Below are 21,457 nucleotides of genomic sequence, written 5' to 3'. Positions count from 1 at the left end.
ATAGGAAGACTGGTCTTTACAGTAAGAGCTGAAGAACCAGTGCAGTGTTATGCTTTCTCATAACCCAACCCTATCTAATCAGTGGCTGCTGCAGCCTTTATACCTTAACTGCAATAGCTTTGAAAGTTGCTTGACCCTGTGCTGTCATTTCAGTGCATTAACTTGGTAGACAAAAGTTAACCTGACAAACCTGATTTTCTCTAACTCAAAGTGAAACATCTCAGTGCAGGATAAGATGAGCACCAGAGATGTTGCAAGTGAAAAAAAGACCACTTGGCTGGAAACGGAGTGAAATGGTGGCAGCCAATAGTAAAACTGACTTGACTGCCAAGGAACAGTAGCCTCAATTATACTTCGTCTAGGCAAGCTACATGGAGAGAATGATCAATGGCAAAAAAATAAACTTCCCATGGAGGATTTAAATATGCATCATATTCTGACACAAGTAAGGCATAGCAGAATTAAGAAGAATAGAAGCAAGTTTCCTAACCATGGAATCAAACAAACAGGAAGAACATAGGGAAGTCTTAAAAAGGTTGGGATATGTCAAAAAGATGATTAGAGGTAGTCTCCCAAACTTCCACAACCTGAAGTTACTGAAATTAGTACAACTATGCACAAAAGCAATAATTGTGGCAAGATACAGATTAGAAGGTACAGGATCTTATTTTTGTCCTCTGATGACCTGAAGAATGAAAATATTGAGCTCCATCACAAACAGCATACATGATAAAAGAAACATTAAAGCATCARTTTGATTTGTAAAGATAACTAAAACAAGGGGTCTAAGTTCTCAGAAACTGTTACATGATCAGTTTAAAGAGACATGCCAAACTAGTAAACTTCCAGTCATGCAGAAGCACTGCAGCTTTAAATATAGTGCATGACAGAATATTAAGCTCTGTTCTCACAGGTGCTCAGCAAAAGGGCAAGAGGCAGTGGTCACAAACTGCAGCATAGGAAATTCCAGCTGGACATAAGGAAAAAAATTCTTCACCATGAAAAGGTTTCAGCATTGGAAAAGGTGCCCAGAAAGACTGCGAAATCTCCATCTTCAGAGATTCATCAAAACTTGACAAGGCCCTGAGAAGCCTGATGCAGCTATGGAACAAGTGTTGCTTTGAGTGGGAGGTTATCCTAGGCCCCGTGATATTAGAATAAGCCCATACATAGTATATACTAAATTGTGTATTTTAAGTTATATTTGGATATGTAGCTAAGCAAAAAGGATAAAAGTGGCTAACAGGAAGCCAGATGAATGAATCTGGCAAAAAATTTATATGGACTAGGTTAAAAATACAAGTTACAAGATGAGTGCAACCTCTTCTTCCATTGTTTAAATAACTGGAACCACTTTACTGCTTGAGGACTTGAAGTGCCACTCTTAAGCTACCCTAACATGGGCTCCTTTACACACACTAAAGGTACTGCTGCTTAACTGTTAGTGAAATTAACACAAGACCAGCTGGATAAGACTGTCAAAAAACATTTGGTTATTTTAATTCCTTACATAGTCTTGGGTATGGAAAAATCTTTTGTACCCTAGAGATATAGCTTGGCAGAACTGCAGTCTAGACTAAAGGAGATTGTTTCATTTGAGAAAGCCATGATGTGCAAATACACTGCCATGCATCTTATCTTGCACAGGGATGTCAAAGAAGAAAGAGGGAAGGGGAGATCCTGCTCTGATGCTTCTTGTTAGGGAATAAGGAGCCTAGATGGTATGATCACAATTCCACAGTTTTGGGCTCAGAACAATAAATGGTTTATAAAGGATTTAACTGTTGGCTTTGATATTTTTGTATCAAAACCATAAGAGATGATCTTCAACTACTATATTTAGGCAGTTTACAAGATAACTATCTGGCTTATTTCATAAATCATAACTCAGCATTAATAATAGAAGTGGGTTACAATGGTAATTGCTCATCAACAGCTTAACAGGCTGAACACTTTGAACGAAATAGCTATTCCACATGAGAAATCACAGCAATCTTTCTTAGTGTTACACCAAAGTCAAAGCTTCATAGTAAAATTGTTTTCCTGAAAGCTTAATGTATTCAACGATTAGTGCTTTTAAGATTTCTGACTGTTTATGCTATGTAAAAAAATAATCCATTATCTATAGTCTTTCAAGATAGATAATAGCCCTTTAAAAAAATTGGTGAATACCTGTATTTTATCTTCCGGAACATTCAGCCAGTGATTAAAGGCCTGTGACAATTTGGTTCTCACTTGCTTACCTACAATAAAAATATTGTTATAAGCATTTATAAAATCAGATAAAGTCCGTTATTAGGGACAACAATTTCTCCATCTTAACAGCTACCAACAATTTGAGACCAATAAGCTGATCAGTATGATCTCTTCAACTGAGACTTCACTTGAAAGGAGAAATAAAGCATTACAGTAAATGCAGTTTGTTTTCTCATCATATAAACAAACATTTCAATTGTTAGCAGCTTCCATTTCAAACATTTCATGGTACTATTTGGAAACACTGCTATAAAGTGTGTATTTTCATGTTACTGTATTTAGTTTTGGCACTTTTAGTAACCAATTTTCAACCTGTTGGTAACCTGTATGGATCAGCTTACTGTGAATTAAACCCTAGTTTGCCAGGTGTGTTGACTTTGTCTGTTAACAGATTGAGAAGTTTCAACTTGATTCATTGTTAGTTGAAGATATAGTTGTTTGTTGAATATCTATTTCTCTTATTTTTTTAGATCCTTCTCCTATAGAGTACTCTTCAAACCTTTTCCCCCCCACTACTGACATTTGTAAAACAGAAAAGGGACATTTGACATGTTTTAAGAACTAAAAAAAATATCTACTCTGAACAGAAGGGGAGAGCTTTCCAAGAATTCAGACATTTATCTCGCACCCCAGAAGTCTACCTATGAATAATAGGATTTGTTCTACTTTGCTTGATTCTCGGCCAAAGTAGGAATTAGCCAATCACCTATTTTAGAAGACAGACAAGAGCAAAAATCCAATTTTAGTGTTATAATAACTTATTATTCACACCAGATATGCTCTATCTGAAGGTGTTGATTATGGTACAAGTTAACCTATGTGCTTATAAATTGATGACATTTCTATTAATAACATGGGCTATGAACAGATATTTATTCAGAACATTTTCACTGATGATCAATATGAAATCAAGTATTAAGCAATCAACCCCTACGCACACTGAGCTACAACACTGCTCTGAGCTTTAAGCAGCTCAGCTACCTTTAAGATCTGTGAATAACTGCAGGATAAGTTTAGACAAACACCGCTGCATATATAGCTCACATCAACAAGGTCTATAGAAACAGCCTTAAACCTCAAAGCAGTGCAACCTAGATAGTGAGTTTTAAATTATTCCTTTCAAATTCTGCAGAGGTAACTTAACGATTTTGTAAAATTAGTACTCATGCTAATGATGGCATCCTGCCCCAAGCACTAAGGAATTTTCAATATTGGACTTTTTCCCTTAAGTTTCTCTATTGCTGGTGTGACCAGTACATGCAGAACTATGTAATAAACACGGTCAGATTCACTTGCAATGATATATCCCAGAGACACTAAACTGGATTTTTTCTTTTCTAATTGAACCATCACCAGGTGAGCTACAGTTTTGTGGTTTAGGATTTTTTAGTAGGAGCACTGACCTTCCTCCATCACTCGAAGTGCCTCAATTTTTCTTGTCTCAGTTCTCAGAGGGATTTCCACTGCTTCCTGTCACCACTACCTTTTTGGTAGGAAGACTGGTGAAAGGTGTTTCTTTCCCAACATGTCTTGTCCTCTGGCTCTGTCCTGTCAGTCTTTTGCTTGTGTTCTGTCAACTACTTTTAGTTCCCATTTGCTGTGCTCAGTTTTAAACATTGAGCAATAGCTTCCCACAGGAGGGAGGGATTGCTTTGTCTTAACAGCACAATAGCTTCCTAAGTTGTCCTGGTAGAGAACAAGCTTGCCCAGGGAAGCACATACAGAGGTCAAAAAGAAGTTTCAGAACCAGATATTTAGAAATTTGAGTTCCCATTTTAACACAGGTAGTCAGAGTTCAAATTAGTTTTAAATACAAATTAGAGCACTACCCAAAAGTTTAAAAACCTCTTATGTTAACTAAGCACCAATACTGATTCAAGTTTTAGACCTGTTTCGACAGCAGCAGTTCCCCCAGATGCTAAGGATTTGAACCAATACTAACACTCAGGCTTTTCCTCCTCCCCACCCCCATGTGGCCAGGTTGGATCAGGGAACTGATCTGGCCCACACACTTGTGACCACCAATATTGCACAAATGAGTGTTGAAATGCCCTTTTCAGCTGTATCACAGATTCAATGTTTTATTTAAAAAAAATTGTATGAGCTGTAACTGAGGAGAAAAGAGACTGCTCAAGAGTACTGAATATACTTTCAATTATGAACATCTGCTAAACTGTATAGTTTGTCAGGTTCAGTATTAACAATATGTCAGTACATCCATAAAGAAAACTACTCAGATAATATCAGACTAAGGAAGCATACCTTATCTATAGTTTATTCACTTCTAAATTACATTGATACAGAGAACACCTACTTTAAAAAAAACCAAACACATTAGGCAGCTACTTTTTTTGAATGTGTTTCCTAGCAAATAAGCTTATGGAATGCTTGATATTTGTCAACAAGTGTTATTCCGTTGTGAGGCAGGTAACTCTACTAGTATGCAGTCTAAATGGACTATTAACATGCACAATAGATTTAGCTTTTAGTTCCTTAGTACAGACAGCCATAGCAAGGCTGTCTAGACACTGACTACTCGAAGAAAAACCACCAACTGAATGGTGAAGCATTCATCTTTCCTCTCATAGGCACAAAYTGCTTGCACAAGTTTTATTCACTTTCCATTCATCACTATCACACATCGCTACTGTCGGTCATTCTGAGCAGGCTATTGTAAAACTGGAGAGTACAGTGGTCTAGCTTCCAAAGTTAGAAGTTCTACCTAGTGGACAGAGCTAGCAAYAGACATCACTGCAACAAGCTTTTATCAAAGTTAGGCTAACTGCATTCTGTTTAATCTGCTGAAAACCACCACTATTGCCCAAATCTAACTATAGAAAGCTTATTTTCTCTTCAGTAAAGCTGAGTGGAAAAGAAAGTTAGGAAAAAATATTCAGAACATAAGATACATTCTTATCCTTATAAGAAATTTGGTCAGAGTAGAAAATCCTTGCCATCCAAAGATCCAGTTAGACTAAAGCCGTTATACTGAGGACAAGCCCTCCCACTTCTTTGGGCAGATAAGACACATTTCTCTAAAACCAGCCTAAATATACAAGTGTTCTTCTGAAAGGATGCAGAACCCAAACCCAAAGATCTCCACCTTTGGACAGGCAGATCAGTAACTTTTCACTCATGCTGCATTAAACTACATCCTTAGGCAGCAGCCCGCTTGGTGGGGACACATAAAAGGGATAGTCCTTTTGCCCTTTCCCATGCTTTCTGATTAACCCAGCCCTCATTAGAGCCTCACTAAGCTAACTCAACTTATTACCCAGCAAAAAACCGTCCACTTTCTGCTGGGTTAGTTTTTTTGCCAGCTTCGTGTGCTGAATCTGCTTATGAAATGAGTCTGCCAGAGTTAGTACAGGGTAAGCAGCAGATGCTGAGAGCCAGAGGAAAGGCAGCAGTGCCCTTTTGGCAAAGCAAGCTGTTAGAACACCTCAGCTATACTGTACACTTTCATGTTTAGTTCTGTCCTCTGATGGGTTAGGGCTAAGTGGAACAATTCCCGATCCAGCCTCCCTGCAAAGCTGCAGGAACACTGAAGCTAGCATTTGTTAACTGCTGGAACATAAGCAAAGAGCAGGTCTGTACCTTTAAACTGGGCTGTTGCTTGCAACAGTTTAAGGTCACAGTAGGAACACAACTGAACTTTGTTTCTCAATACCTTTTARAACTCATTAATAACTTATTGAACCCTTAAAGAAGAGTTAGACTGTACTGCTGTTGTAATGACAAGAGATTAGCTAGAATTGTACCACTGAGAAATAGTGTTGAGAAAGCAGTTTGAAACACTATGCAAAATACCTGTTTTGAAAGATCTTTTTCCCAACTCCTAACAATTCACAGAATCATCAAGGTTGGAAGGGACCTCTAGGAATTGTCTAGTTCAATCCCCCTGTTCAAAGCAGGGTCAAGTGGAGCAGGTTGCTCAGGGCCATACCCAGTCAGGTTTTGTAGATCTTCAAGACGACCTACACTGGGCACCACTGACAAGAGTTTGGCTCTGTCTTTACTCTATCAAAGCATATAAATACCTGATAGGATAAGACTCCCCTGAGCCTTCTCTTCAAGGCTGAACAACCCCAGCTCTCTCAGTCTCTCCTTGTATGCGAGATACTCCAGTCCCTTAATCTCTTTTGTGGTCCCTCATCAGACCCACTCCAGTATGTCCACGACCTAGTAGCAGTGAGCCCAGAGCTGGACCCAGCACTCTAGGTGTGGCCTCACCACTGCTGAGTGGAAGGGAAGGATCACCTCCCTTGACCTGCTGGCAAAGCTCTGCCTAATGCAGCCCAGGATGCTGTTGGCCTTCTTGGCCACAATTGCACATTGCTGGCTCATGTTTACCTTGCTGTCCACCAGGACCCTCAGGTTCCTTTCTGCAAAGCTGCTTTTCAGCTGGTCAGCACCCAGCCTATACTGGTGCATGGGGTTGCATGGGCAGCACATCTGGTGCATCAGCCACTCCTCCTAGTTTTGCATTGTCTGCAGACTTCCTGAGGGTGCACTCTGTCCCTTCAGCCAAGGCATTAATGAAGCTGTTAAACAGTATTGGCTCTGTACCGATCCCCTGGGGGACACTGTGATAGTGTGCTCCTTTCCCCACTGATGTGTTCTCTCTCCCCCTCAACCTGACCTCCCTGTAAACAGCACATATGTAGGGGCTAGATGAGCATGCACCAACTAAGGCCTGTCTAGTATGCAAATATGACTGAGTCAATCATCTCCCCCCCATAAATAGGGGGCAGCCCAGAGCCCATTGAGCTCTCCTGCATGGCAGCAGGCTGCACTGCAGAACCTCCTCTTGAGCAGGGACACCTCTCAAGGTTACTCCTCGAGGTTGAGAGAYTCCTTACCTGCAACAGATCCTCAGTAAGTGATTAATAGCATGCTGAACTTTTGCGAACTTCRTGAAACTTTGCTGAGCTATATCTCTGATTAATTGTGCACATAATTCCTTAGACATAAACCGTTGACCAAGTCTGGAACTAGGATTGGATCCAGCCACACCTAGGCTCCTCTCAGGAGTTTAGAAAGCAAGGGGGTCCTTTCTGAACCTTGTGACTCAATGGGAGGGTCTCTGTTGCRCATGCATCTGACCCTGTCCTTCATGCAGTAAATAACTGAGTGAACCTTGCCAATCGAACCTCGTTAAAACATTCTTGTTCATGACTGAACTTTAAGTCGCTGTCTTACTGCAATAAATGTAGTGCTGCTTCACTTTTACAAGTGAAGTGCATCACTTCTTCACAACAGACACCACTAGTGACTGGCCTCCAGCTGGACTTTATGCTGCTAATCACAAGCCTTTGAGCCCAGCAGTTCAGCCAGGTTTCAGTCCACCTTATTGTCCACTTATCTAGTCTGGGGCCTGGAACTCCTGAAAGCAAGTCCTACCAGTAAAGACTGATGTAAAGATGACACTGAGTACCTTGGCCTTTTCTGTGTACTCTATCACCAGGTCCTCTGCACCACTCAGCAACAGGCCCTTATTTTCTCTAATTTTCCTTTTGCTGCTGATATACTTGTAGGAGCCCTTCTTGTTGTCCTTCATATCTCTCACCAGATGGGCTTTGGCTTTCCTAACCCCAACCCTGCATGGTCAGACACTGTCTCTAAATTCCTGCTGGGTCCCTGCTTCCTTTTTATGTCAAATTTAGTTAGGAGCTCCTGAATCATCCACACAGGCTTCCTGCCTCCTTTGTCTCACTTCCTGCATGTCAGTATGGGCTGTTCCTGAGCTTGGAGGTAAGCCTTGAAAGTCAGTCAGATCTCCCGAAACCCTGTTCCCTCCAGGACCATCTTCCAYTGGCTTCAAGCAAGTGCCTGAACAGGCTGAAGTCTGCTCTCCTGAAGTCCAGGCTTTTTGCCTTTTTCCTCCTCACATGATCCTGACCACCTGATCCACAGGATCTCATGGTCACTGCAACCAAGGTTGTCCCCAGCCTTCATATCCCCAACCAGTTCTTCAAGTATGAGGTCCAGCAGAGCACCTCCCCACATTGGTTTCTCAATCACCCGTGTTACAAAGCCATCAAAGCATTCCAGAAACCTCCTGGATTACTTGTACCTGCTGTGTTGCTTCTTCCAGTGGTTGAAGTCCCCCACTAGGACAAGGGCCTGTGAAAGTAAGGCTTCATCCTGTAGTCTGCAGGAGGCCTCATCTACTTCTTCCTGATCAGGTTGTCTGTAGCAGAGATCCACCATGGTGTCAGCCATGTTTATCTACCTTCTAATCCTAACCTATGAGCTCTTGTTTTCTGACTCAAGGCAGACTACAATGGAGGCCTGTAGCTAGYGGTGTCCCCCAGGGGTCAGTACTGGGTCCAGTCTTGTTCAACTTCTTCATCAATGACCTGGATGAAGGCACAGAGTGCACCCTCAGCAAGTTTGCYGACGATACAAAACTGGGAGGAGTGGCTGATACSCCAGAGGGCTGTGCTGCCATTCAGAGAGACCTGGACAGGCTGGAGAGSTGGGCAGAGAGGAACCTCATGAAGTTCAACAAAGGCAAGTGCAGGGTCCTGCACCTGGGGAGGAATAACCCCATGCACCAGTACAGGTTGGGGGTTGACCTGCTGGAAAGCAGGTCTGCGGAGAAGGACCTGGGAGTGCTGGTGGACACCAAGTTAAGCATGAGGCAGCAATGTGCCCTTGTGGCCAAGAAGGCCAATGGGATCCTGGGGTGCATCAGGAAGAGTGTTGCCAGCAGGTCAAGGGAGGTTATTCTCCCCCTCTACTCAGCCCTGGTGAGGCCACATCTGGAGTACTGCGTCCAGTTCTGGGCTCCCCAGTACAAGAGGGATGTGGCACTACTGGAGCAAGTCCAGCRAAGGGCCACAAAGATGATTAGGGGACTGGAGCATCTCTCTTATGAGGAAAGGCTGAGAGAGCTGGGCCTGTTTAGCTTGGAGAAGAGAAGGCTGAGAGGAGATCTTATCAACGTGTACAAGTATCTGAAGGGAGGGTGTCGAGAGGATGGGRCCAGACTCTTTTCAGTGGTGCCGAGCGACAGGACGCAAGGCAACGGGCACAAACTGAAACACAGACACTTCCATCTGAACATGAGGAAAAACTTTTTCACTGTGAGGGTGACAGAGCACTGGAACAGGTTGCCCCGAGAGGTTGTGGAGTCTCCTTCTCTGGAGATATTCAAAACACGCCTGGATGCAATCCTGTGCAATGTGCTCTAGGTGACCCTGCTTGAGCAGGGGGGTTGGACTAGATGATCTCCAGAGGTCCCTTCCAACCTCAGTGATTCTATGATTCTGTGAGCTCTAGCTGCTCTTCTACAAAAAGGGCAACTACCCCTCCTTGCTGTCCCAGCCTGCCTTCCAAAAGAGCCTCCATCCATCCATGCAGCACTCTAATCACATGAACTAACCCATATCTGATATCCCAATGAGATCATAGCCCTGCAACTGCACAGACCTCTAATTCCTCCTGTTTGCTCCCCATGGTGCACATATTCTTGTGTGGGTACTTCAGAGGGTCACCCAGTCCTGCGGATTCTCCAGAAAAATTGGGATAGCTTCCCCCATAATGCTACCCTCTCAGTACCTTCCTTTGGGTGCATACTTCTGGGGTGGGCTCCCTTCTCAGCCCTGTTTTGTTGATCACAAGGTCTCTTGTCTACATCAGTCTGCACCCTTTGCTTTCCAGTCCACCATTTCCTTCCTTAACTAGGTAGTCATCTCCCTCCCATCATTCCTACTTTAAAGCTCTCCTCACCAGGTTGGCCAGCTTGTTAGCAAAGATCCTTCTGCCCCACTTAGGCAGGTGGATTCCCATCTTTTTCCTAGTAGTCCTCCATCCTCAAAGAGGGTCCCATGCACATTAAGAAAACCACACAAATCCCTGTTGCCAACACCAGCTATGCAACCAGTTGTTGACAGGCAAGATCCAACTACTCCTTCCCAAGCCCTTCCCCCCTCACTGGTAGGAACCAGAGAAAACCACGTGGCCTCCCATGCCCTTGGCCCTTGCTCCAAGAGCCATGTAGTCATGCTTGATAAGCTCCAGGTCTCCCCCGGCAGTATCCATTGGGGCTCATGTGGAAGCGCAGCAGAGGTAAGTAGTCTGAGGACCAAACCTCAGCAGTCTCTGTAATATCCCAGATCCAATCTGTCTGCAAGCAGCAGACCTCCACAGACAGCAGGTCAGGTCAGCASATGGGAGTTTGTCCCCTGGAGAAGGGAGTATTCCACCGCTTTTCACTTGCTGCTTTCTCCTGGTGCTCCTGCAGCGACTCTGGTCCAGATACTTTGTCAGACAGCTTCCAGCAACTTGCCTGCTTCCAGAGCACTGAAGCCATTAGTGTAGTTGCGATCTGCAGAAGGAACACAAGCCTTCCCCCTGGTGCCAGAAGTCATGAGCTACCAGTCTTCACCATTGTGAGAGTGTTTTCCAACCCAGTAAGCACAGACTGTCTGCTCCTCCTTCAGTACAGTTGGGGTTCAGGCTCTCGTACCTACAGGGTCTTGCAGGAGATCCTGTCAATCTCCTTTGTTATCTCTGACACTGTGCAGAGGGGATCTGACAGGGGGATCTGCTAACCCCCTCCTACAGCTCCTTTGCTTAGTGACACCAATATTCCACCAGCACACAGCTCCTGCAGGCAGGGACCACCATTTCCCTCCTGCCCAGTGAGGGGGCCAGGCATCCTAAGACCTGTGGAGCTGCAGCCTCAGGAGCTCAGCTTGAGTCAAGGCCTCTGATGTGCCAGGGGTAATTGCTCCATTTGTGGGGATCATGCCCTGTGGTGCACCACCACCGCTAAGTAAACATACACTGTCCTCAGCAGTTTCTGGCCCCCTTCTGTGCAGACTACTGCATGGACAGCTGCATCTGTTGGTTGTGCTCTTTCAGAAGATGCATCAGAACAGTGAGCAAAAAAGAGGTAGCTATTGAAATGAACAATGTATTTTAGTAGGTTTAAGGGAGGCTACTATCATTCAAAGAGAAGCATCAACTCAGTCTTGCTATTGCTCTCAACTCCTTCAGTGAGCTGGTTCAGCTCATCAACATAGCAGGAAGAGCTGAAAAAAGAAAATCAGTCTTTTCATTGTTTAGCAAGCTAAACAGGCCCAGCAAAGGGTGTAACCAAGATCGGAGCAGTGAACGGGGAAGGGCAGAGGCAGATTTGGATCAGGAGTTGGATCAGGAGCTAACCCCTTCAACAACAAGCTGTTGATCACCTCAGTTTCTCTGCAACTCCTTATATTCTTTAGCACTGCTTAACCAACTACCATTGCTAATTCAACCACTCCAAGAGAAAAGGTTATTCATTCATCATCTATATGAATGAATAAGGCTGTTCAAGATGGACCAAATTACTGGTATTTGTGAAAGTTAGTCCTGTTTATTGCACTTCATTGACCAGTCCAAGGGACAATACTGAACTAAACAAAACATTGCTATAAGCTGGTATGACAATTTTATGTTCCACCACAAATAGATTTTACAAGAAAATTAGTTTTGAAATCTATGTTCTAAGCACTATACTGTTAGTGAAGGAATAAGCATTAGTTACCCTACTGGTAATTAATATAGCAACATAATACAAAAGTTTAAGCTATCAATATATTCTATCCCAGTGTTACAGAAGTCAAACAACAACAGATAAATTTAGAGTTTAAGTATCAGCAAAAACTGTTACTGTTAAGTCTCATCCCATTAATGAGAGGCAGAGTAACTAGCTTTGTCTTGTACTGAGGGATAAATCCTTAATATTTTTTATATTAAAGTTTATGTGCTTATACTACAGATTATTAGCAGACGCTTGTTTTCCAACCATGCTTACCAACTAACTAGTATACAATCCCTTTTGTTAAATAACAAAGTTAACTTGACATGTATCTCAATTCCTTCAAGTTCTTACAGGTTGCTAAGCCATTTGGAGAGTGTTTTTAAAGAGCCTTACAAGATAAGCTACTGGACTATTCTAGGGCCATACATACACATACCTTTGATTCCCAGCTAAGCTTTCTCCAGAAGCCCCTCACAGCTTTGTTGTGTAGTAAGGGTGTAGTTAGACAAGATAAGCTAATCAACACAGAAACAGCTCTCTGTCCCCACCCTTGTGCCAGCTCACTAACAGGACAGAAGATGATTAACCTTTCTACTGCACTAGTTTAACAGGTTAGGTGATTGATGCTACCTAACCATTTGGTTACTGAGCTGAAAACTGGCATCTGTTAAGAAGTGGGAGAATATTGCCAGGAGCATAAGGAAGAGGGAATGAAACTGCTTCTTTCAGCAAGAGCTTGTTAGATTAGCTCAGGCATCTCATCTGGGCTCCATCCTAATTGCAAACAGCTATATATTTTACTTTTTCCTCCAAACATTGGTGTTCATACTGATGGCCAAGTTTGCACAAGTAATTGACTCCTAATTCTGTAGTTGGCACAGCCGATTTTTGGGCAAAGCCAGTGTTTCAAAAAACAGTAAACATCCAGCTATATGATTTCACAAACCCACACTGCTTCCACTGTTACTCAGTACAAGCTTGCTGCAGGCACACAACTTACCTGCTTGGCTTAGTTTTCCCTTTTGGATTGTGCCATCAGTTTTGCACAGGAAGAAATGGATAATCTCTTTCACCCTTTTCCAAAGCATTAAACTAAATTAACATCAAAGATTGTCCACTTTAACACGATCAGACTTATGACACTTTAGTAGGACAGGATATAAAATGCTTTCACTGCCACTGAACCAAGCACTGCATTGTATAACCATGAAAAACATGCATGCACTAGTCCAGCACAGATGCTAACTTCCATCAGAACTTGTAAAACCATCAGGTTAGAGTAACAAGGATTGAACCCACAAGTTACAGGAATTTAACATAGGAGTCAGGGTAGAAAGATTAGACAAATATCCCAGATGCATCATTTAAAATGAAAGGCTACTTGAAGAGCTTTTAGTCAAGCACTTATGCCAATGGAAGCTTTTTTTGGTCAGAATACTATTGCTCACTTTCTACTAGGAAGCTGAGCTTCTTCTCCCCTTCAGTAGCTACAACACCTTAAAACATTTAGTAGATAAAGAAGAATGATATACCTTTGTTATACTAAAGAACCTAATCAAACAACACTCTTAAAGATGGTATTAGAAAAAGGTATCAGCTTTTCTTCAGGTTCAGCTCTTCCAAAGCTATCTAGAATAGCTCAGATTCATTCTCAGGGAATCATTCTAGCAAAATTGCCACCTAGTTTAAAATGCCCACATGGAAAGTACTGCAAGGAAACAGGAAGCAAGCCTTCTGGCATTCAAAAGKAATGTTATTGCCAAATTCTTTCCTTCTGTTTTTCAACTCAAGTAGTACTAAATACCAAGTCAACTGTGATCATTAACATGGACAAGATCCTGCTGTATTTGTAGATGTGAATAATGAAATTCATTATGAGCAGGTTAGAGACCTACCCTGCTGATATACTGTCACAAAAGGAGTGATGCACTTCACTYGTAAAAGTGAAGCAGCACTACATTTATTGCAGTAAGACAGCGACTTAAAGTTCAGTCATGAACAAGAATGTTTTAACGAGGTTCGATTGGCAAGGTTCACTCAGTTATTTACTGCATGAAGGACAGGGTCAGATGCATGYGCAACAGAGACCCTCCCATTGAGTCACAAGGTTCAGAAAGGACCCCCTTGCTTTCTAAACTCCTGAGAGGAGCCTAGGTGTGGCTGGATCCAATCCTAGTTCCAGACTTGGTCAACGGTTTATGTCTAAGGAATTATGTGCACAATTAATCAGAGATATAGCTCAGCAAAGTTTCAYGAAGTTCGCAAAAGTTCAGCATGCTATTAATCACTTACTGAGGATCTGTTGCAGGTAAGGARTCTCTCAACCTCGAGGAGTAACCTTGAGAGGTGTCCCTGCTCAAGAGGAGRTTCTGCAGTGCAGCCTGCTGCCATGCAGGAGAGCTCAATGGGCTCTGGGCTGCCCCCTATTTATGGGGGGGAGATGATTGACTCAGTCATATTTGCATACTAGACAGGCCTTAGTTGGTGCATGCTCATCTAGCCCCTACATATGTGCTGTTTACAGGGAGGTCAGGTTGAGGGGGAGAGAGCACATCAGTGGGGAGGGGGGGAAAGGGGCACACCACCACATATACATATCTTGTTGCAAAAGTGCAAGAGCCACTTACTACTGCAACTGTTTGTTAGAGAATATTGAACTGAAGCTGTCTAGAATTAATTGCTTAGCATAACTTGCTTAGCATTAGTAGCTAAATTTGCTGAAGCCTTAGGCCTCAGGCTGTGAACCTGCTGTGAACTTTTACTTAGATGTAAAAGGGGGCCCCAGAGCCGGGTCAAGCTGGAGAGATAAAGAAGTTACACGGACAGCAGGAGTAGCCAACCTTGAAGATAAGCAGCAGCCTGCCTAGAGACAATGGAGGGGCCCAGTGAAGAAGGGGAAGACCCCAGACCTAACTATTACTATTGGTCCAAACTATCGCTTAAGGGGTGGGGAATTTAGATTGTAAGGGTATAATTGCCCAGGGATTTCTTTGTTYGGGGTCCCTCTTCGGAGGCACCCAGCTCGAGCTGTAATTACCGCACATGTATCATTAAATTTTATTTCTCTCCAATCTGACTTCGAACTTCTGCCTCAGCAGGAACCTAGGGTCGGACCCTGTTATGGAGGCCGGCGGGCCTGATTTTCCATAACATGTTTCTTCATGCTACGGACAGAAGGGCTAACCCCTACTCAGATATTAAGGAAAATAATTCTGACCAAAACAGTATTTACTGTGCTTTCTACCTTCCTGAACTCCACCAGTATAAGACAAATCAATAATGCAGCAGTCCCAATGAAACAAAGTAGTTCCACCATTATTTCTATAAAACTAGTCACTTTGATAGCTTGTATGGTCTTTTCTGTTCAAGGGCACAAGTAAAAGCCACAGCATACAGCATGGTTATTTGCTCAAAGAGGCTTTCAAGATGCATACCTATGCAGTAGTTCTCTATCAACCTGGCTCCTGAATTCGACCAAAATTGCTACGGTCCTCAGGGAAAAAGCTTCATTTGAATGTGTTGCTAATTTCCTAATACCACACAGACTGGCTGGTCCTCTCACAAGTGAAGTAATCTAAGGAAAGCTGAAATTGTCCATAAGAAAACCTGGCTCTACCCATATCAGCAACAAGTTGCAGAAGAGAAGCAGTTCTTAAAAAAAACAAAAAACAAACCAAAACAAACCACACACACCACAAAGCACAGCAAGCAGATAATCTTCATGCTGACTATGTTTCATTCTTCAAGAATGGGACCAAATCTTCAGTACTTGCTCTTACTAGTTTTAGTAAGTAGCAGGTCAGCTCCTCTAAGTGGAGAGCTGAGTAACTGAAGGAGGACCATCTGCTCTGGAATGGACAGACTTGAGAGCCACTGTATCAATCTCATTAAAAAGGCTGTTTTTTCAAGAGGAAAAGAAAACAAAAAGAATGTTACTTTTAATTACTCTTAAATCCACAAATCAAGAAAGGTTAAACTTCTTGGCTTATATTTCTTAATACAAAGATACTATAAAAACAATTAAAACCAATTCAGTAACAGGAAACTTGCCTGGTAGTTGAAGTAAATACTGATATGGCTCTAGAAGGATTCTCTTAGATGTTTCATCCATTCCATCCATTTCTTTATTTCATAAGAGGTAGCTCACTGTTTAAAAAAAGGTGTTATTAACATTGTTGAGATCAAAGAATCAGAGGAGTAATAGAATAGATCAGAATACAATTCAGAAAAACTAAGCTGACTTTTAGACTAGGTGCAAGTACTCCTTTGAACATGACATCTTTGGCAATTACTACCTTCACAGCACAAGAAGTTTTCTGAATGTCGTTTAGACAAGAAGCAAGCATATGATTTAAATATAGGATTTTAAAAATTTTTCAGAAATAGTTTAAACCAACTCCTAGACTTGTAGGGTTTACTTTGACTTCTATTAGAAGCATTTTGRGAGGCATTCACAACAATTAAGTCTCACTATAAATCTTTACAGAAGACACTTGGCATATACAAAAACTCGTATAGGCATTCCAATTAGAGTTCTCCAAATGCTTTCTCTAACCCAAAGTTTATTTAGGTTGTCTTGGTGTAAGGTATATTTTCTGATCTCAGGCATCCATGCAAGTTGAACACTGACCTGAGTTTTTTTAAAGAATTTTTTGATCCTGTTTTAAAAGGCAGAACAGGAATATACTACTTGCTTGCCTTTAATAAGCAGACATCTTTACATACTTTCCCATATTACATAGATCATATACTCTTATGAATCTTTTAGGATTCACTTCCTTCATACTTCATCAATTATCTATTGATTGTTCTTCAGTTCACATACCCTTTAGTCATCTATATTTGCATTTTTTCCAGGCTGTTTTCTATAATAGATTTTCCCTCCTTTCACCTCTAGCCTTCCTTGCTGCACTGCAGATGCAGCAGCTCAAAACAGTTCTTCTAATGTCATTTTAAGACAGGAACTGCAGCAGTAGCAAAGTCTCATGCTACTTCAGCATCATTCCTCAGCTGTTTAGCAAGCATCTTGGAAAGCATGCACTTTTCCCCTGGAGCAACTGAATAGTATTATAAGTTATCAATATAAGAACTGCTTTAAAGTGATATTTTAAAGTATGGATGGATACATTCTTAATATAGATACATTAAAGGGAATGGTTAGCACCAGTGGAATAAACTATGTTCCACACCTGCTCAAAATAATCCAGCAATGTAGTTTCCTCTCAACAAATCAGGGGATCAGTATTAAGATCACTGCTTCCTCTTAAGATACCTGGACCAGCTGGCATTCTTCAACATTTCATCAGCTTCCCCTTTTCAGCAGCAGCTTATTCGGTCCCTATCTACTCCCATTCCCACCCTCCTGCCCCATAAGTATTTGCAGCAGCCCAAACTGGGGAAACAATCCACATGAATAATTATTTTCCAAGTTTAAGTCTAGATCAATTCTTTCATTTGGTTCGCTACACGTGTTTGTGTAACCTGTCACAACTTCAGAGGCAAGAGAGGTCATTTAAACAAGCACAGTGGCCAGAGAAACACTCATAAGACCGCACCTTTTGGGAAAGCTTTGCATAGTTTTTCATCAGTAATGCCACAATAAGCAGTACATCCTTTCCATCTTATCTCATGGTGTGCCACCACAACTGGCTGTCAGGCCACACTGTAATCTAARTCAGGTTTATTTAACACTCAGCTCCCCTTTTTTTGTCAGTTTACTGGTATAACTGAAGGGGTAGGAACTGCTTTTGAGCCAGCACTGCCACCAAGAGTCAGCTGTGAAACTGCACCCTCATACATGCAGGGTAAGTTTCAAAGGACTTCAGTGAGGAAGTACAATCAAAAAGATTATCTCAATCCATGGCCAGATGTTTTGAACAGAAAGAGAAACTTGTGGAGAAGGATATAAGGAGACACTACCAAGTTAACAACTCTCCTGTGACTATTATCTGCCAAAAAGCCACACAGCTGCTTTAGAACTGAAAGTGTTTAGCTATCCACAGAGCTAGAGAACAAGATGCTAGAGTTGGAATTTCTTCTCTATATAGGCTTCCCATACCTAGACAAGCAGTCTACAGTGAGCATGCATGGTAGTACCACTAAATAAAGCAGTTAAGACTGAAGTCTTTCCCAACAAACTGCTTAAAAGTAAACCTTAAAATTCTTCCTCTCCCCTCAGGGACTGGGAAGGTTTCTCTTGTCTGTAGGAGATGAAAACAATATTCAGGATCCCTAACTTGAAATAGGCTGGTATTACACCACACTGCCAAACTAAATCCCCAGCCTTTTAGTGTTAAACTGACAGAAGTCTCCTGTATCAGTTTCCAAAATGCTGCTTATCTGCAGAAAAGCAGTCAGGCACTTCTCCCTACAAGTACCTAGATTTCTTTCTTTTCAAAAAAAGGGAAGCAAAATTCTCTAACAGACAACTAATGGTCAGCGACTTAGCTTAAATTGCCATAGCTAAGCTTTTCTAGGCTGCTATGCTACCTCTACATGAAATGGTAGGTAACCTCTGCTAAGGGAAAGAGAAACAGTTTCATCATAAGAAGGCTACATGTCTAACAGAGCAAAAACAAGAACAGTGGCCAGAACAGTGATTAGGACACCCCCCCCCCCCAAATTATATAAGAAAAGGGACACTTGATAAAGAAATATGTRAATGAGGGCACTTACAGGCCAATCAGCAAAAATACCATGAAGTATGGGACAGGACAGAGAGCAGTAATATTACTGCTCTTTGTAGAAAATTCCTATGTTGAACACACCACAGAAAAATCTTGATATTAAGGGCTTCCTGCCTAGACAGCTGATCAAGTTACTACAGAAGTTAAATGAGAGGACTTTTTGTAACAGTGAAAGAAATTTTGTGACAAGATCTCAGTCAACACCTCTTAAAGTAAAATTGCAAGAACTTGAACAATAAATGAAAGGGAATGTAAAGCTTTTCATTAGTGGAAGTGCAATCTTGCATGTATGTTTACTCAGAAGATTAAGGCAGTTCAGGCAATTTTGCTTAGTTCAGTTTCCTTTTAAACTGTACACACTTCCTGCATGTCAATTAACACAAGGCTTTAAATTTTTTCAGCTATTTCTCARTAGCTCCATGTAAGCATACTCTCAAAGAGCTGTTATGGGCACAGTCCATGCAATGACAATAGACAGCCCACAGAACTGTCTTTTGAACTGCAACACACTTTAATGATCTCAATGAAAACACACAAGATGCTGGGAAAGGGCAGTAGCATGGGCTTCCAGAAGTCAGAACTACTAAGATAATAATTGAAGTAGTGATCCTTAAATAGCTTTCCAAAGAGGAAACAAGTAACATTAGACCTAGGTTACACTTCAATAAAATCTTCACTTTTGAACTTCATAAACAGCTTCTCACTCCATCCGTTCTATTCCACTCTACAGAATATTCTCTGCCCCCCACATTGGTGAAATAAGTAAGACCAAAGTGTTCCAGGTTACACATACACCTAACAGAAAATGGTACWTTAAAAAGCTGCATCATCCCAATGGCTCAATTCACAGCACAACTACACAGAAAATAAAACAGAGTCACCAAGGGAGCAGTGAACTGTGTTGCAAAGCCAACCACCCAGAAAGTTCTTAAATCAGTTTCATCACAGAACATAGCTCACCAAGACACTGGTTTCATTGTAACCAAGGAAAAAAGCCCCAACACAGGGGGAAGCAGGAGTGAGAAGGTCTGTTTCAGAAGGAATACACAGATACTGTTGTGAATGGGTACTGTATCAAAGAGGCTATCAAGGCTCTTAATCCAACTGGAATTTGGACAGGATGCTTGTCATCCTAGCTCACATTCTCATTGTAATTAGAAGAGTTCTTTTTATAAACCCTCCTAGACTGATACTGAGCAAAACTGTATTGCACTTAAAGTAGGCAACATCCCACAGGTGGAACAATGGCAGTAAGTTGTCCCTAAAGAAGTAGCTAAGTAACTCTTTCCACAGTTGCAATTTAACACTTCAGCCCTGCAACACTAGAGCAGCAAGAACATGTTGCTGAAGCTGTACTGCCCTTTCAAGTGGATTTCCAGATACAATTGAGCAACAACACTAAAGAAGTGGGAGGAAAAGAACCGGGCTCCCGAAGTCCCCACGCTAAGTTATGACAGCATGCAGGCAGGAAGAGTATAAATTATCGGCTGATCCGAAGACAAAAAGCGAACCGGCAGAGATCAGAGCCGCGTCTACTTCAGAACCGCTTCTCAGATTAAAATTCAGATTTCACAAAGAATGTGAAGTTGTTAACCTGCTAATAGATGCCTGGACTCCCTCACGCCAAGTCATAATCAAACCAAAGGGAATACGGTTCATTTTTCAGAGTTTGATGCAAGAGCCGTAAAGGTAAAGGAGGCTGCAGGACCTCTCTCAAGTGTTCCCCCAACTCAGAAGGGAGCAGCCCAGCCCCACCAGCACCATTTTAGACAAGACAAGATCGACAGCGCGCTGAGGACTTCTCGCTCCCCCTACTCGCCGTCCACCCCCATTTTCCGACCCGCGCGGGCGGCAGCCCGAGCTCGGCCGCCGGGAAGGGACGCGCCGCCCGCCGCGGCGCCGCCAGCCCCAGCGCCGCCCCGGCCCCGCCGCCGCCCAGCACTAACGGCGGCCGCAGCCGCCGGCTCCGGCCTCCCATCCTGCTCTCTGCTCCTTCCTGGCCCCTTCCGAGCAAGCCGCCAGCCCCTCTGGGCGGGGCGGCCGTGGGCCCCGCTCCCCTGCCAGCGGGGCTCCCCCTCGCCGCCCCGAGCCCCGCTCAAGGGGAGGGGGAGCACTGGCTCCTCTGACGAGCACAGCCCCCTCCCCCCCCCCGGACCCGCCGACGGGCGGCGAAGGCGCCTCCCACCAGTAACGGTCGGCGAGCGGGGAGGCGGCGCGAGACAGCCCGGGGCAGCCGCTCGCACCCAGCCCCGGCCCCGGCCCCGGCCCCAGCAACCGCCGCTCACCTCGTCTGCGCCRCCAGCCGGAGCCGCGCCCTGCTCGCCCGAGCAGCCTCCGCCAGGAGTAGCCGCGGCGGCGGTAGCTGCAGCAGCACTCGGCAGGAGAAGCACCGCCCCCTTCCGCTCCGCCGGGCGCCACCTTCCCCTCTTGGGGGAAAATGCGCCACCAGAGCCTCATTGCGCAGGCGCCAGCTCCGCCCCCGGTTTAATTAGCATTCGGCTTGGGCCCATCCCCTCGCGGCGCCTGCACGCGATGCACCCTGGGATATGTAGTCCGTCTCGCGTGCCAAACCGCTTCTCGAGCCCTGGCGAGAGGCGAGGAAGAACGGCAGCACCCATGAACCTCCTCGGCGCCGAGTCTCAGTTTCCATAGAACTGGAGAAAAATTACGTCAGTATTTCCGACGCGGCAGCCAATGGGGCAGGGGGAAGGGAGGGCTTTGCAGGCCGGGGCCCAATGGAGGAGGCGGGGAGGGGGGCGAGCCCTTCTCCCTCCGTCCGTCCGTCAGTCAGTCAGTGCGGGAGGGGGAGGGGGACCGAGAGGCTCCGAGCCGAGCCGAGCAGTCACCGCCGCCGCCACCGCCGGGTTCGGGCCGGACGGATCGGCCGCGCCGCACGCAGCGCGGAGCAGCCGCCGCCAGAGCCATTGCCGGAGCGTTGAGCGGGGGCTGAGGCCGGGCGAGGGGGTCCGGAGCTGAGAGG

The 21,457-nt window shown here is 43.8% G+C and overlaps 2 protein-coding genes across 9 annotated transcripts in view; one reads left to right on the top strand and one right to left on the bottom strand.

Moving 5' to 3' along the window:
* Positions 1–20,948, bottom strand: part of GGPS1 (geranylgeranyl diphosphate synthase 1) — a 30,766-nt gene extending 9,818 nt beyond the window's left edge. For 2 of the 7 annotated variants that reach the window (XM_026062764.1, XM_026062763.1), the window contains exons 1-4: positions 20,763–20,847; positions 15,842–15,937; positions 15,571–15,687; positions 2,173–2,243 (exon numbers count right to left, since the gene is read on the bottom strand). In XM_026062764.1, the coding sequence (XP_025918549.1) occupies positions 2,173–2,243; positions 15,571–15,687; positions 15,842–15,911 (258 nt within the window). In that variant the 5' untranslated portion in view covers positions 15,912–15,937; positions 20,763–20,847. The other 5 variants (XM_026062766.1, XM_026062769.1, XM_026062765.1 and 2 more) reach the window with 5 other exon arrangements.
* Positions 20,949–21,118: 170 nt separating this feature from the next.
* ARID4B (AT-rich interaction domain 4B) overlaps positions 21,119–21,457 on the top strand; it is a 99,002-nt gene continuing 98,663 nt past the window's right edge. The window contains exon 1 of one of the 2 annotated variants that reach the window (XM_026062828.1): positions 21,119–21,146. The gene's annotated coding sequence lies outside the window, so the exon portion shown is untranslated. The remainder of the gene's footprint in view (positions 21,147–21,457) is intronic. The other variant, XM_026062829.1, reaches the window with a different exon arrangement.

Source organism: Apteryx rowi, unplaced genomic scaffold (genome assembly GCF_003343035.1).
Source record: "Apteryx rowi isolate R43461 unplaced genomic scaffold, aptRow1 scaffold_193, whole genome shotgun sequence".
NCBI classification, from domain to species: domain Eukaryota; kingdom Metazoa; phylum Chordata; class Aves; order Apterygiformes; family Apterygidae; genus Apteryx; species Apteryx rowi.
The sequence above is the reverse complement of the archived record's forward strand: the minus strand, read 5'-3'. Positions and strand labels throughout refer to the sequence as shown.